Source organism: Sturnira hondurensis, unplaced genomic scaffold, assembly GCF_014824575.4.
Source record: "Sturnira hondurensis isolate 20B ecotype Veracruz unplaced genomic scaffold, ASM1482457v3 Scaffold0001304, whole genome shotgun sequence".
Classification (NCBI taxonomy): Eukaryota; Metazoa; Chordata; class Mammalia; order Chiroptera; family Phyllostomidae; genus Sturnira; species Sturnira hondurensis.
Window position 1 is genome coordinate 7,690,697 of NW_028073935.1, and position 18,073 is coordinate 7,708,769.

The following is an 18,073-nucleotide window of genomic DNA, read 5'->3' on the forward strand; positions in this document are numbered from 1 at the left end:
CAACTCACATTCCTTTTGCCATATCTTACAATATCTGCAATCTCTCTTGACATTTATAAACCTTTGCTGGTGTAGGTATGGTTGTCTGGTAATACTGCTTTGTTAACCAACACCTGTGCAACACCATACAAGACAAGTTGGGAGTTATGATTAACAGTAAATACAGTTGAGGGGAGAACCCTGCAAAAAAGAAACTACCAACAGGTAAAGCCCAAGTGCGAGAGCCCACACAAACAGAAAAAAGGGCAACCATAGAGCATCTAGATGAGGAGATCAAAGAGACCACACCAGAGTCCCACAGAACCCCTAGTATAGAAGATCACTCCATGAAGGCAGTTGGCAAAGCAGAGTTCCCAGAAACCCAGAAACAAAAAGAAGTATTCACTTAAAATGGGGAGACATAGAAAGAACCCCCAACTGAAAAAAGTAGAAGAATCTCCAGGAATAGAGGTAAATAAAATGGAGGCAAGCAATCTATCAGACACGGAATTCAAAAGAATAGGTATAAGGATACTCAAGGAACTCACAGACAACTACCAGGAACTGAGTGGTTGCTGCATGAAAAAGGAAATAGAAACAAGAACCAGGAAGAAGTGGAGAATACAATTTCTGAAATAAAAAACACACTAGAAGGAATCACAAGTAGGCTGGATGAAGCAGAGGATCAAATTAATGAACTGGTAGGCATGGCAGAAAGAAATGCCTAAGTAGAGCAGCAGCACAAAAAGGACTCAAAAAACATGAGGATAGCTTAAGAGAACTTCAGGACAACATGAAGCACAACAACATTCAAATCATAGAAATACCAGAAGAAGAAAAGGAGAAAGGGATAGAAACCTTGTTTTAAAAAATAATGACAAAAAGCTTCCCAAACCTATAGAGGGGAAAAGGCACAAATGTTCAGGAAGCACAGACAGTCCCAATCAAAAGTAACCCAAAGAGGCCCCCTCCAAGACACATCAGAATTAAAACACCAAATTTCAAGACAAAGAGAGAATCTTAAGGGCAACAAGGGAAAAATAGAAAGTGGCATACAAGGGAGCTCCAATTAAGCTAGCAGCTGATTTCTCAACAGAAACACAACAAGCCAGAAAAAGAATGGCAAGAAATACTCTAAGTAATGAAAAGACAATGCCTGCAATAAAGACTACTCAATCCAGTAAGGCTCCCATAAAATGGAAGTGAAATAAGGAATTTCCCACACAAAAGTACAATAAAAGATTACAACTCCACCAAACCAGCGCTGCAAGAGATGCTATAGAGATTGCTTTAAGAAGAAAAAAAAAAGAAGAGGGGAACACAAGTACAATGTGGAAATATGAGTAATTACCTATAAATAATAAGCTTAAATGTAAATTGATTAAATGCTCCAATTAAAAGACTAGGTAGCTGAATGAATAAGATATCATGACCCTCACATATGCTGCCTGCAAGAGATCCACCTTAGAAAAAAAGACCTACACAGACTAAAAGTAAAAGGTTGGAAAAAATACTTCAAGCTAATGGATAAGGAAAAAAGCCAGGGTATCAATACTTATATCAGACAAAATAGACTTCAAAACAAAGGCCATAAAAAGAGACACAGGAGTCTTCATAATACTAAAAGGAAGAATCCACCAAGAAGTGATGAATACTGTAAACACATATGGCCCCAACATAGAGGGACACAAATATATAAGGAAAATCTCGAAGGACTTCAAGAAAGATATAGACAGAAGCACATTTATAGTAGGGGATTTTAACACCCCAGTGTCATCAATGGGTAGATCTTCCAAACAAAATATCAACAAGGACATGACAGCATTGACTGAAGCTCTAGATCAAATTAACTTAATTCAAATATACAAAATCTCTCATCTCTAGGAAGAAAAAATGCTTTCTTTTGAAATGCACATGGAAATTTTTCTATTAAAATGTACATGGAACATTTTCAAGATAGACCATATGATAGGACACAAAACAAGCCTCAACAAATTCAAAAAAACTGAAGTATATCAAGCATTTTCTCATATTTACAAGGGCTTGAAACTAGAAACCAAGCTCATGGGAAAACTCAGAAACATTCAAATTCATGGCAACAGAATAGCATGATATTAAACAATGAATGGGTGAACAATGAGATTAAGTAAAAAATAAAAAAGTTTCTGGAAACAAAAGAAAATGAACACACAATAGTACAAATATCAGAAACAGAAAGGAAAAAAATCCCATTTGATATAGCAACAAGAAAAATAAAGTAACTAGGAATACACCTAACCAAGGAGGTAAAAGAACTATACTCAGAAAACTACACAGCCCTGAAGAAAAATACTAAGGAAGACACAAAGAAATGGAAGAATATACTATGTTCATGGGTTGGAAGAATTACTATCACCTAAATGTCCATTCTACCCAAAGCAATTTATACATTCAATGCAATCCCTATTAAAATACCTATGACATATTTCACAGATATAGAATAAACATTTCAAAAAATGTATATGGAACCATAAATGACTCTGAACAGCCACAGCAATTTTAGAAAGAAGAACGAAGTAGGAGGGATGACAATATTTGAGATCAAACTATATTACAAGGCCACAATATTCAGAACAGTCTGTTACTGGCATAAGAACAAGTACATGGATCAATGGAACAGAATTGAGAGCCCAGAAATAAACCCAAGTTTCTATGGTTAATATTCAACAAAAGGGTCAGAACATAAAATGAAGCAAAAAAAAAGCCTCTTCAACAAATATTGTAGGCAGATCTGGACAGCTACATACAAAAAAAAGAGAAAAAGAAACTTGACCACCAACATACACCATACACAAAGATAAACTCAAGATGGATAAAAGACTTAAACATAAGTCACGACTCCATGAAAGTCCTAGGAGAGAATATAAGCAGCAAAACCTCAGGTATTGTATGTAGCAATATTTTCACCAAAATGTCCCCTAGAGCAAGGGATCTAGAGAGCATTATCCTAAGTAAAGTAAGCCAGGCAGTGAAAGACAAATACTGTATGATCTTACCTATAAGTGGAGCCTCATCAGCAACACAAACAAACAAGCAAAATATGACCAGAGACACTGAAATAAAGAACAAACTTCAGTAACCACAATGGAGAGGGGTGTGGATAATGGGGGGGGGGGGGAAGGGGAAGGGTTATCATGGAACATGTATACAGGACACACATATGAAGCAAAGGTGAGTAGGATCAAGGGTGGGATGTAGGGATGACTGGGGAAGGGGAAGTGGTTTGGTGAAAATGGACACAACTGTACTTGAATAACAATTTAAAAAAGAAGACAACATTTTTAAATAAATAAGTTAAATGAAATCTTCCTGCACATCACAGAATTAGTCTAAAGATAAACTAGATAGGCAATAATAGTTTCCATTTATTGAAGAATATGCTAACACTTTAAAAATACTATTTCTGAACCACTCAACAATCTAGCATAAGCATTATGATTCCCAATTTACAATATGAATAGCCTGAGAATCAGAGAAATGACATATCTTCTTCATTGGTAATTATCAAAAAGTCATCTTCAAAACCCCTCTTTCTACTCCACTGGGCTTCCTGGATTGGCAGTACCTCCCAGTGTGTCTAAAATGTTGAAGGATCTCAGTCAATACTGACTTTTCTATCAAGTAATCGAGTAGGAGAGCAGACATATAATTAAATGATTGTAACATAATGCATCAATATTACTATATATATACAGAATGCAATGCAAAACTAGAGAAAGAAGAAAATGATCTTGTGAGGTCTGGCTAAGGTGCAAAAATTTGAGGAGGCCTCAATCCAGTGTTGAAGGATGAGATGGCAATGGAGAAACAAGAGGCAAGGGATTTCAGGTAGAAGTTCAACAGATGCAAAGTCATGTTGGTATGATGGCAAGGGTATTGGGGAAGCAGGGCATGGAGGAAGGATGCAGGCTGAGAAGTGATAAATGATTCTGGACAGGTAGGCAGAAACGTGAAATTGGCACATGAAAAGAACCATTTGCCATACCCACTCTAGGCAAAGGGAGGCTGCAGGATTTTTCAACAGGTGGCTGGTAAGACTGGTTCTGTGTATAATATGAAGCAGGATGGCAGTGAGGGTTGATCAAAGCACATAGTGTAGTCACAGTGACCAATGAGAAGGAGGTGTGACTTTTTTTTCTCAAAAAAGTCAGAACTAAGTGAAACTTCAAGCTTTTCTCCAGTCCTTATCAGGGCATATTACTGTGGAGTAAGCATTTAAAGTGCTCTTCAAACAATACACTTCAGCAGCCAAGGCAAGCTGACAGTAGTGCACAGGTGACTGTAAGACCCAAGAGACAGGACTGGAGTGGGAGTAAAGCAAGCAGTCAAGAGATATGTGAATATATTAACTGACCTTGAAATTCCATTCAAATACAGGTGCAAAGTGACCACAACAGTACTGTACCACCCTAGGTCCTATCAGGCTGTTAGTCATTTCCTCCAGCAATTTAGATGCTAAGTGAAAGATTATCATTAAAAGGCAATTAGTCACAATTTCTAAATCATGAAAAAGACATATGATACTTAAGTACCTAAGTTAAGTCACACTCATGTGTGCACACAGACATATGAAGCAGTTAGAAAGCAATCCAAATAGGAAGATGGGGTGAGAAACAGGTTTCTTAAATTTGAGGAGTAGCTGCATATTGGGTACAGTAAAAACAAAAGAAACAAACAAAAACCCCTAAAGAACTGGGTTTCATCTCTTCTTTTGGCTCAGTTGCCTTGACTGAAAAATAAGAGGAATGAAAAGGAGAATCTCTTCTCATGTGATAATGCTCACTCTGAACCTCCTCTCATAAGAAAATAGCAAAGAGGCCTGGCTGGTATAGCTCAGTGGGTTGAGCGCGGGCCTGCGAACCACACGATCTCGGTTCGATTCCCAGTCAGGGCACATGCCTGGATTGCAGGCCAGTTCCCAGCAGGGGACTCACATGTCTGGGCTGCAGGCTAGTCCCCAGTAGGGGACTCACAAGAGGCAACCATACATTAATATTTCTCTCCTTCTCTCCTTCCCTCCCCCTCTAAAGATAAATAAATAAAAAAATTTTCTTAAAAAAGAAAATAGCAAAGAGGTTCAGGAGAGAGTTCTTGCTGTGAGCTCAGGAAAGTCAGGCTACATCCTGTCATGTGTGGATCCAGGGAGGGTAGCAATATCACACCCCAAAACATGGTATTATGATTGAGAAAACCAAAAATATATTGTAACTGAAAAATTGGGGAGCATACACATTCTGTTTTAAGATGCAGACTATTTTTGAAATAAAACTTTAAAACATGCCAAAAGAAAACTTCTGACCAAGATAGAGGTGTAGGTAGACACACTGTCTCCTCACACAGCCAAAAGAAGGACAACAAATTTAAAAACAAAATAACCACAACTGACAGAAAATCGAACTGTATGGAAGTCCGATAACTAAGGAATTAGAAAAGAAACTTTCATCCAGACTGGTAGGAGGGGCGGAGACAGGCAGCCAGGTAGAGAGCACTCATGGCAATGCAGCGGTTGGAGGATTGTGCTGGGAAAGGCAGTGGCTAAAGAACCAGACAAGGCAGTAGCTTGTAGACTGGGCAATCCCACATTCCCACACAGATAAATAGGGAGGAACAACTGGGGAGCAAGATAGACCACAAAACCCAGGATTCCCATTCAAGGAAATAAAGCCTCAAAGCCTCTGACTGAAAACACCTATGGGGGTTGACGTGGCAGCAGAAAAAACTCCCAGCCTCAAAGGAGAGTTGGTTGCAGAGACCCACAGGGTCAATGTACACAAACCTACCCACCGTAGAATCAGCACCAGAAGGACCCAATTTGATTTTGGGTAGTGGGAGAAATGACTGAAAACCAGCACAGCAAGTGGCACTGTTCCCTTTCAGACCCCTACCCCACATACAGCATCACAATGCAGGAATGTGGGTTGCCCCACAATGGTGAACACCTAAGGCTCTGCCCTTACAACGTAACAGGCAGGCAAGACAAAACAAAAATGGCCCAAATGAAAGAACACATCAAAGCTCCAGAGAAAATATAACTAAGTGACGAAGAAATGGCCAACCTATCACATGCACAGTTCAAAACACTTGTAATCAGGATGCTCACAGAATTGGTTGAATATGGTCGCAAAATAGAGGAAAAAGTGAAGACTATGAAAATGAAATAAAGGAAAATATACAGTGAACCAACAGTGAAGGGGAGGAAACCAGGACTCAGATCAACGGTTTGGAGCAGTAGGAAGAAGGAAACATTCAACCAGAACAAATGAAAAACAAAAATTCAAAAAAAATGAAGAGAGTCTTAGGAACCACTGGAACATCTTTAAACATTCCAACAAAAATAAGGGGTGCCAGAAAAAGAAGAACAAGAGCAAGAAGTTGAAAACATATTTGAAAAAAATAAAGGAGAGCTTCCCCAATCTGGCAAAGGAAATAGACTTTCAGGGAGGCCAGGAAACTCAAGAGTCCCAAATACATTGGACCCAAGGAGAAACATACCAAGGCACATAATACATTACCCAACATTAAAGAGATGGAGAGAATCTTAAAAGGAGCAAGAGGAAAGGGAAGAGTTACCTACAAAGAAGTTCCCATAAGACAATGAGCTGATTTCTTAAAAAACCTATCAGGCAAGAAGGGGCTGAAGAGAAGCATTCAAAGTCATGAAAGGCAAGGACCTACATCCAAGATTACTCTACCCAGCAAAGTGATCATTTAGAATGGAAGGACAGATAAAGTGCTTCCCAGATAAGGTCAAGTTAAAGGAGTTCATCATCACCAAGCCCCATGTTAAGTCCCCCCATGTTAAAGGGACTTATCTAAGAAAAATAAGATAAAAAATATGAACAGTAAAATGACAATGAACTCATAGCTATTTACAACTGAACCTAAAAACAAAAACAAACTAAGCAAACAACTAGAATAGGAAAGAATCACAGAAATGGAGATACATGAAGGGTTATCATCAGGGAAGTGGGAAAGGGAGAGAGGGGGAGAACATAAAGAGAATAAGTAGCATCAATGGTAGGTAGAAAATAGACAAGGGGAATAGTGCCATAAGAATGTGCCATAAGAATAGTGCCATAAGAATAGGGCCATAAGAATAGTGTAAGAAATATAGAAGCTAAAGAACTTACACATACAACCCATGGACATGAACTAAAGATGGTAATGACATGGGAGGGGGTGTGCAGAGTTGGGGGAATAAATGGGGGGAAGGGGAATGGGACAACTATAATAGCATAATCAATAAGATACTTTTTAAAAACTGCCAAAAGAAATAAAAATACAAAAAATAAAGTGGTAACAAATACATATGTATCAATAATAAAGAGGCAACAAATACATATCTATCAAAACCTGAATCTAACAGGTATGAAAAAATGACAATGAATAAGTACCTATCAGTAATAACCCTGACTTCAAAGGATTAAATGCTCCGCTTAAAAGACATAGGGTAGCTGAATGGAAAAGATATCATGACTCACACATATGCTGCCTACAAGAGACCCATCTCAGAACAAAAGACCTACACAGACTGAAAGTGTGAAGGACTAGAAACAAATATTCCAAGCAAACAGACAGCAATACATTAAAAATATCATATACCATGGTCAAGTGGGATTCATCACAGGGGTGCAATGATGGTACAATATTCACAAATCAATAAATGTAATACATCATATAAACAAAAGCAAAGGCAAAAAGCCTCATGATCATATCAGTAGATGAGGGAAAAGCATTTGATAATGCATAGAACCCATTCATGATGGAAAAAACACTCAGCAAAGTGGGAATATGGAGAGTACTCCTCAACATAATAAAGGCCATATACAAGAACTACAACTCAATGGGCAAAAACTAAAAACTTTCCCACTAATATCAGAAACAAGACAAGGTTGTCCACTTTTATCACTTCTATTCAACGTACTATTGAAAGTCCTAGCCACAGCAATCAGGAAAGAAAAGAAATAAATGGTATCAAAATTTGAAAAGAGGAAACAAAACTATCATTGTGTGCAGATTACATGATAGTGTACATAGAAAATCCTACAGACTCCATCAAAAAACTACTCAACCTAATAAATGAATTCGGCAAAATAGCGGGATACAAAAGTCAATATTCAGAAATCAGAGGTATTTTTGTATACCAACAATGAAATAGCACAAATAGAAATCAGAAAAAAATCCCATTTGATGCAGCAACAAGAAAAATTAAGTACCTAGAAATAAACCTAAACAAGGAGGTTAATTGTACTCAGAAAATTACACAACACTGAAGAAAGAAATTAAGGAAGACACAAACAAGTGGAAGCATGTACCATGTTCATGGATTGGAAAAATTAACATTTTCAAAATGTCCATACTACCCAAAGCAATTTATAGATTCAATGCAATATCTATTAAAGTACCAACTGCATATTTCACACATATAGAACAAACACTTCAAAAATTTATAATGAACCATAAATGACCCCAAATAGCTGCAGCAATTTTGAGAAAGAGGAACAAAGTAGGAGGGATCATGATACCTGATATCGAGGTATTATGGCCACTGTAATCAAAAAAGCTTGATATCGGCATAAGAATAGGCATATAGATCAATGGCACAGAATAGAGATCCCAAAAATACACCCAAGTCTCTATGGTTAATTAATATTTGACAAAGGGGACAGCAGCATAAAAGGGAGCAAAAGTGGCCTCTTCAACAAATGGTGTTGGGAGAGCTGGAGAGCTACATGCAAAAAAAATGAAACTTGATCACCAACTTACACCATACACAAAAATAAATTCAAGGTGATTAAAAGAGTAAGTATAAGTCGTCACACCATTAAAGTCCTTAAGGAGAATATAGGCAGAAAAATCTCAGATATACCATGCATCAATATTTTCACTAATATATCCCACAGAATAAGGAACATAAAGAAAAGAATAAACAAATGGGATCTCATCAAAATTAAAATCTTCTACATGACTAAAGAAAACAGCATTAAAATGAAAAGAGTACTAACTTTATGGGAAAACATATTTGCCAATGATCCCTCAGACAAGGGTTTGATCTCCAAAATATATAGAAAACTCACATGGCTCCACACAAGGAAGACCAAAAAAAAAAAAAAAAACAATTAAAAAATGGGCACAGACTTGAACAGATACTTCTCCAAAGAGGATAAACAAAGGGTCCAGAGACTTATGAAAAGATGCTCAGCATCTCTAGCCATCAGAGAGATGCAAATTAAAACCACAATGAGATACCACTTCACAAAAGTGAGAATGGCCATCATGAACAAAGCAGCAAACAAGAAGTGTTGAAGAGGATGTAGAGAAAAGGGAACCCTAGTGCACTGTTGGTGGGATTGCAGACTGGTGCGAGCACTATGGAAAACAATATGGAATTTTCTCAGAAAGCTAAAAATATAACTGCATTTTGACCCAGTAACTCCATTGCTAGGATTATATCCTAAAAACCCTGAAACACCAATCCGAAAGAACATACGCACCCCAATGGTCATAGCAGCATAATAGCCAAGTGAGGGAAGCAACCTAGGTGCCAATCAGTAAATTAATAAATCAAAAAACTATGGTACATTTACGCAATGGAACACTACGTAGCAGAAAGAAAGAAGCTCCTACCCTTTGCGACAGCATGGTTGGAACTGGAGAGCAGTAAAGTAAGTGAAATAAGCCAGGCAGTGAAAGACAAATACCATATGATCTCACCTATAAATGGAACCTAATCAGCAAAATATAACCAGAGACACTGAAACTAAGAAAAAATGAACAGTAACCAGAGGAGAGATGGGACAGAATAATGGGGGAAACAGTAAAGGGTTTTTAGGAAAAACTGTAAAGGACACAGACAAAACCAAGGGGAGGTGGAAACAGGGGTGGAAGGTGGGGGTGGCTGGGGTGGGGGGTTTGAAGCAGGGGAAAAGGCAGAAAACTGTACTTGAATAACAATAAATTCTTTTAATGAAGAAAAACCTGAATCTAAAAAACAAAATAAACAAGCAGAACAGAAACAGAATAATAGATACAGGGAACACTTTGCTGGTTGCCAAATGAAGTAGGGACAGGGTGAAGGGATTAAGTACAAACTGGTAGTTACAGAATAGTCATGAGGATGTAAAATTGAGCATATGAAATAAGAGTAGCCAAAGAACATATATTCATGACCCATGCACATGGACAACAGTGTGGGGATTTCTTGAGGGAATGGGGTGGGGCTTGGTGTGGGGGGGGGACAAAGGGAGAAAAATTGGGACAACTTTATTAACATAATGAATAAAATAGTTTAAAAATAACTAAATCTGATCAAAAAAAGGTTTCTTGGAAGTAAAATTACACTCAAATTTTCACACAGCTAAATCCAAATAAGTGAGTAATAAGTTTCAACCACTGGCAAGAAAAAAAATCACTAAGTAATTTTCTAAGAGTTACATTACTAAGTTACTATATAATATACACTAATATCCCAAACAGATATAATCAGAAGCCCTTGATCTAAAAAGAAATATTGGGCTCATAATAAATGTTGGTGTAAATCAATATGCAGATCTTAACTTATACTTAAAGAAATGTTTTAGCAGCTTTTGCAAAAATAATGCCTATTTAGCTAATAAAATTCTCATATCTGAAAAGAGAAATTTGGGGAAAGAGTAGAAGAGAAGAAGAAGAAAACCTCTTGCAGCAGCACTAACTATAACATAACTTAGCATAAAGCACACATACAGATGGAGTACCCCACTGCTTCTCCAACTACTGTGGTAGAGGACCAGTCTTTTAAAACTTCCAATCCTGTACAAAGAATCCATCATACTTTCACCAAATACTATTAAAGTAGTACAACAAGAAGGCTGTCAGACTGGAGTGGCTCTAGTGCCTTTTACTGTGTAGCCTACTTCAACAAACAAAACCTAAGCCAGAATCAATGCACTTGAATCTCAGAAAACAAAAATCAAGAACAATTAATCATGAACAGTCAACTAGATTTTCTTGAACCAGAGAAAATGAAACTCAAGAACAACTATCATAACAGCCAAATTCCTAAGTAAGGTAAATATTTAAGTTATAGCCAAATGATTTTTTGCTTTATATCCATGTCTTCTCTGTGAGAAGAAGACAGAAAACCTCTGTCCTAAGCCCCACCTGCAGAGCACCCCTAACCATTTTCAGTTTTGGTACTGCCCCATTTAAACCATCTGCTCAAATAAACATTTCAAAAATTAATGTGTCTCTGTTAACCTTTTTACATCACCATTAAAAACTTTAGAAAATGAAATAAAACAAATATACAAAATAAAAGTCCATATGTTTTAAATTATTATTGGATTTAACAGAGATAAAGTTACTGTTCAGGTACTATATAAGTTTCTAAACACTATGTGTATACTGACTTCCTAGTTAACCAGTACTAGGCACTCTGGGTAGTCCAGGGCTAGTGATCAGCCCACTGACACCTCACTCCAGCTCCTTGCACTGGAAGCTCTAGAAGGGACTTCAAAGGAAGCCCCAATGTTCAGCAGAGCACTGCAAGTACAATACTTGAAACGTGGCATCCCGCATACAGCTGGCCACAAACGCACTTTTGATGGGTGAGATAAGCCATCTGCAAATCAATTCTATCAAAATTTCTTTCCCAACAAGTTTTCCTGTAAGTTAAAAATAAATGGCATGTGGAAATTATGTATATAATGAAATGAATTTCCCATTTCAAATCTAGAAAAAACAAAACATAAAACCAATAGCTAGAGAAGTATTTGCTGTATTAATCTATCACTAGTTTATCATTTCAACAAAATTTGTTGGCTCACTAACACAAGTTACTGGATTTATATTAAAAATGGAAACTACATCAAGAAAATGAATATAAATATCTGTGGGAGCCCGCCAGGACACAGGGGATCAAGGACAGAGTTCTCCACTGTGAAAATGGTGGAGGAACTTGGTTTCTGGTCCCAGGAGCCGGCGGGCGTCTTGACATTTTCCGGACCTCCTTGTTCTCAGCCTTGAAGGAAAGAACAAGATCTTGGCATATGCGTCATGTTCCAAGGAAATGACAGTAATGAGGACACCATTGTCCTCGGGCTAATGTTCCAAGGATATGAGAACATCCTGCCCTTTTGATAACTCTAGGGTGTATAACATTGTTTCTAGTTCCTTGCGGTCTTGCTTTAGGCCACAGCAGTTTGTATATAAGACAGTTGTTTCTTGAATAAAGTTGCCATTTGCCAGCAGAGCATTTGGTCCTCTCCTTTCTTTTAATTCTTTTAAGTCCCTCACCTCACCTCGCGACCACCCTTGCTGCTGCGGGCAGCGGCAAATATCATCAAAGATCTTCCCATTATGTGTCTTCCAAAAGTTTCCCATCACTAAAAACATGACTTTCTAGCAATCAACATTAGAATTTGTTTTGTTTATTCAATTTGAGCAAGAAATGATAGCCTTTGATTTCAGCATAACTTTAACAAAGGCAAATAAAGTAAATGAACTGAACATCTATTGACTACCTAAGCTAATATGATTTCTCCAAATATGAACATTATGATGCCATAGAATCATTTCAACAAAGTAGGCCCACTATTTCATAAAATTTTACTTAGTTGTCCTTTGGCAACAAAAAAACTTCATCTCTGTCAGAAATATACAGATTTGATGAATAGATATTTGAGCCTGTAGGATTTTTGTTTTCCTCATTAAACAAAATATTTTCTGTGAAGCTAATTGGAAATCTACCCACTTATACAAGTAATCTTTGGTCTCAGTGTCTCAGTTTACAATTTTTCACTTTTTGCTCTACACCTTAAGTTGGTACATTGAGATTCAAAAACCCAATATTACTTATCAAGTTAGCTATTTCCCCAACTATAAATCCAATATCTTATGGTTACAAATGCCTAAAAATTATAACAAAAAAGGTCAGTGAAAATAGAACATTTTGGGGCCAGAGGGGAAAAAACAACCTGGAAAACCTCGTTACAGTGCTATATGGTAAAATGTACTTTACATTTTGAATCAGAGACCTAGTTTGAAGTCCGATCCATCACTGCAGAGCTGTGGAGTCCATGAACAAGTTACCTAATTTTTCTAGGCCTCAGTTTTTCTATCTGGCCTCCTTCAGAGGGAAGTTGTAAGAAAGTCAAGATTGTATATAAAAGTGAATTGGAAATGTGAAGCCATATGCCAAATGTACCTAGTTAGAATCATAACCATGCCATGCACCCAGGCAAGCAACACCAAGTACAATAGATTGCTTACTACCACAAGGAGCAATAGCTTTCCATGTTTAGTTTCCACTTTCGGGAAGGCATAAACATTTTAATTTTAGAAGTGCTATAGAGGGAAGAAGTATAGGACACAGGTCAGACTACAAGTGAAAAAGAATTATTGAGACTTCCAGCCACGATGGAGGCATAGGTGGAAACACTGTGCCTCCTCGTACAAAAAATTTAAAGACAACAAAGTTTTAGTAACAAAAATGGAACCAAAACAAAGAAAATTGAACTATACAGAAGTCCGACAACAATGAACCTTTCAGCCAAACTGGTAACAGGGGCAGAGCCAGCGACTGGTGGAGTGGGATTGTGCAGGAAAACTCAGCCAGACCAACTAAGGGGCCTTGGCCGTGGTTGGCAGATCCCAGGTATGAGGTTGCGATTGGCAGATCCAGTGAGGGCGCAAAGGCGGCAGGCTGACCGCAGTCACACATTCATGCACAGATAAACCAGACGAAGGAGCGAGCAGTGAGAAGGACCGCACAGGCCCCAGCAGCGGGGAGCAGCAGAAGGAACCACCATTTCCCCTTTTTGACCCTGCCCCCACATAGAGCATCACAACCCAGCAACTGAGTTGCCCCGCCCTGGTGAAAACCTAGGGCTCTGCCCCTCATACATAACAGGCAGGAACAGATCAAAACATTATGGCTCAAGAAGATCTCAAAGCCCCAGAGCCAATAACTCTAAGCAACCAAGAAATAGCCAACCTATCAGATGCTCAGTTCAAAATACTGGTGATCAGGATTCTCACAGAACTGATTTATTTTACTCACAAATTAGAGGAACAAATGAAAACTAAACTAACTGAAATGAAGGTAAATGCACAGGAAACCAATAGTGATGTAAACAAAACTGGAACTAAAATCAATGGAGTGAACCAAAAAGAAGAAAAAAATGACCAAACAGAAAAGAATAAAGAAACAAGAATTTAAAAAAAAGAGGAGAGGCTTAGAAACCTTCAGGACATCTTTAAATGTTCCAACATCCGAATTATAGGGGTACCAGAAGGGGAAGAGAAAGAACAAGTGGAAAACTTATTTGAACAAATAATAAAGGAGAACTTCCCCAATCTGGCAAAGGAAATAGACCTCCAGGAAATCCAGGAAGCTCAGAGAGTCCCAAAGAAGTTGGACCCAAGAAGGAATACACCAAGGCACATCATAATTACATCACCCAAGATTAAAATGAAGGAGAGAACCCTAAAAGCAGCAAGAGATAAGGGGACAGTCACCTACAAAAGAGTGCCCATCAGACAGTCAGCAGATTTCTTAAAAGAGACCTTACAGGCAAGAAGGGGCTGGAAAGAAGTATTCCAAGTCATGAAATCCAAAGACCTACATCCAAGATTGATCTGCCAGCAAAGCTTTCACTTAGAATGGAAGGGCAGATAAAGTGCTTCTCAGATAAGATCAAATTCAAGGAGTTCATCATCACCAAGCCCTTATTCTATAAAATGTTAAAGGGACTTATCTAAGAAGAAGAAGATAAAAAATACGAACAGTGAAAGGACGGCAAACTCACAGTTATTAACAACCACACCTAAAAGAAAAGCAAACTAAATGGACAGCTAGATCAGGAGTGGAACCATAGAAATGAAGATCACATGGAGGATTATCAACAGGGGAGTGGGAGGAGGAGAAGGGAGGAGAAGGTACAGAGAATAAGTAGCATAGAACGTAGGTAGAAAATAGATAGGGGGGAGGGCAAGAATAGTATGGGAAATACAGAATCTAAAGAACTTAAGACAGGTGGACATAAACTAAAGGGAGGGAATGGTGGGGGAGGGGTGTGCAAGGTGGAGGGGAATGAAGGGAAAATAGGACAACTGTAATGGCATAATCAATAAAATGTATTTTTTAAAAAAGAAAAAGAATTATTGAGGTAAAATGGCTGCTTGTTATAAGTCAAGGGGTTACTTGGGATTGAAAGAGCAAAAGCAACCAAAGCTATCAAAAATATTCACGTTTGGCATCCCTCTACTAAGTTAGGAACCACCAATAACAAGGGAACTTGTATGTCAATATAAAAACAAAAAATAAAAAAAACAAACTACAAAACATTATACATATAAAAGAATAGCCTCCGAAAAAACAGTAAGGGTGGACAGGCAACAATAGGAAATATGGCTGTGTCATTATTCTCACTTCTGGTGGAGAAACATTTGATGATCTCATTTCCTCTGAGCAAACAGGGAATATAAGAATAGAACTGTCAGAATGATGATACAAAAGAGAAGCAAGAAAGTAGCTTGAATGTACAAGTAGCATAACTGAGATGACTACTGGAAATTGTGCTAAGTTAGTGAAAGTTCAGACAAAGGGTTAGGTTTTATAACTTACTGATATTATTAATGACTCTATTATAGTCCTGTCAAAAGTATTTTAAGCATGTATATGCTGTCTTATATGCAGAATTATACATTTAAAAAAGATGAGAAAAATCATCCCACCAGTATTTCTTTAAGTATATAAAACTTTAAAACTTACTAGATTCCACTGTCATCTGAAGCAAACTATCAATGACATTGGATAAGAGTCCTTTACTGGATATCCGTAGGTGGTTTAATATTACTGGAACAGCTTGATACTGTAAAAATAAGACTTTTCCTTCATCTGTCTTTAAGTCCAAACAAAGAGAATCAAATGCCTGAGCAAGGTAGTCAGCTGAAAAACAATATATACAATAAATCAGAAACAGAAGGTTCAGAGAGAATATCATATATTCAAAAGTGCAACAAATTTAAATGATCAGAGATTACAAACAATTTAGAGCCTAACTAATTTACTTAGAACAAAAAATGGGAAAACAGAAATCATATTATGATATGGTAAATTTTACTCAAAATTTTTGTATTTTAACATTGAAATAATAATATACCCCATTTCTATTTATATTAAGAATATAATTGATGTTTAATAGTAAATACCAAGTAATGTTTATTTTCTACATTTGACTGTAAACTATCACATGCTTCCAAAAATTTAAACACCATTAGTATTTCTTTCACAACAGCTTCTGAGATTATAATTTTAGTGGTTGCTCTAAGTGTTTACCTATTTCAAAATGTAGCTTTATTAAAAATTGCTTGAATAAGTCTGAAACTAGGATTTCTGTCTCCTAATAAAACATTAGCACTTAAAAACCAACTACAGAAGTTTGGATGTGCACTGGTGTATTAACTTTTTGTGATACATCTGCCATTACAAATGGCAGCAAGATTTTACCAAGGCCAATGCTATCATGACACGTGCCATATCCAAATCCCTGGAACTTTCTTAAAAATGTTCAACATATGTTTGGGAAGCTTGTAAAGTCAGGGTTAAGAAGCACTGATTTAACCAGAATCAATGAAAAAGAGATGTTAAGATACTTATCTCACTATACTTCAATACACCAAACCACCTAAGTCACTACTTTTACAATGATTTTACATTATGCTTTTAACTGTACAAGAATATTTAAGTTTTCTAAAACTCATTTCAGCATATTATGCAAAGGGATAAAAAATTGTTCATGCTGTTCAAATACAGTGAGTTTATTTTCTACTGAGATTTCTGTTTAAAGAAGACTCAAAAGTGCCCTTGAATATATGATATAATTACCCCATTAAAATTTACTGTCTTCTGACCTCATGTTGCATTTATTCTTTGCTGATTCAGCTTACATAAACTAAAGTAATAATTAAGAAACCCAATTATTAAGAATGACTATTTGAGAGTAACCTGTGTGAAATTAAAGTCTGGCTGGTGTGGCTTAGTGGATTGAGTGCCGGTCTGCAAACCAAAAGGTCACTGATTTGATTCCCAGTTGGGGCACATGCTTGGGTTGCAGGCCAGGTCCCCAGCAAGGAGCACACAAGAGGCAACCACACAGTGTTTCTCTCCTTGCCTTCTTCCCTCCCTCTTCCTCTCTCTGAAAAATAGATAAATAAAATCTTTTTTAATGGATTTTGAGAAATTAAGATCTCTGCCTATGGATCACTACATCTGTACTTTTGATAGAATTTAGTTCAAGGAACACTAACATTGTACTTAACTTTTGTAGTTCAGTAAAATACAACATTGCAAATAAGTGTATATTTAGGTTAAGCAAATTTGCTAGATTCCTTTAGACTTAACCTATTTAAAAACCAATCTTTATTTAGCAACAACTCAGGTAGAGGAATATAGATGAAATCTGAATTCAATTCTTCACAGAAACAAAAGTTTTTATCACAGTTGACCTACTGTATTTCACACAAATTACTTCACTTCTTATTAATACACCATCTGAGATTAAAGAAACTGAAAACTATATGACATAGCAACTTTGCAAACTTGAAAAAATTGTCTTTTTCTAAGGAAAGAATAAACAAATGGGATCTCATCAAAATAAAAAGCGTCTGCATGGCTAAAGAAAACAATATTAAAATGAAAAGACAACCAACCACAGGGGAAAACATATTTGCCAATGATACCTCAGACAAGAGTTTGATCTCCAAAATATATAAACAACTCACACAATTCCACTCCAGGAAGACAATCCAATTACAAAATGTGCAAAGGACTTGAACAGACGCTTCTCCAAGGACACACAAAGGGCTCAGAGACTTATGAAAAGATGCTCTGCATCACTAGCTATCAGAGAGATGCAAATTAAAACCACAATGAGATACCACTTCACACCGGTGAGAATGGCCATCATAAACAAATCAATAAACAAGTGCTAGCAAGGATGTGGGGAAAGGAAAACCCTAGTGCGCTGTTGGTGGGAATGCAGATTGGTGTACCCACTGTGGAAAACAGTAT

General features: G+C 37.2%; 1 protein-coding gene across 10 annotated transcripts in view; it reads right to left on the reverse strand.

Annotated features, from left to right (window-relative positions):
• CCDC138 (coiled-coil domain containing 138) overlaps positions 1–18,073 on the reverse strand; it is a 205,561-nt gene that overhangs the window by 20,906 nt on the left and 166,582 nt on the right. For 8 of the 10 annotated variants that reach the window (XM_037070489.1, XM_037070554.1, XM_037070514.1 and 5 more), the window contains one exon: positions 15,773–15,949. The exons of 1 other annotated variant lie outside the window; for it this stretch is intronic. In XM_037070489.1, coding sequence (XP_036926384.1) covers positions 15,773–15,949 — 177 coding nt within the window. Of the gene's footprint in view, positions 1–4,372; positions 4,474–15,772; positions 15,950–18,073 lie in introns of all 10 variants that reach the window. One more of the 10 variants, XM_037070497.1, reaches the window with a different exon arrangement.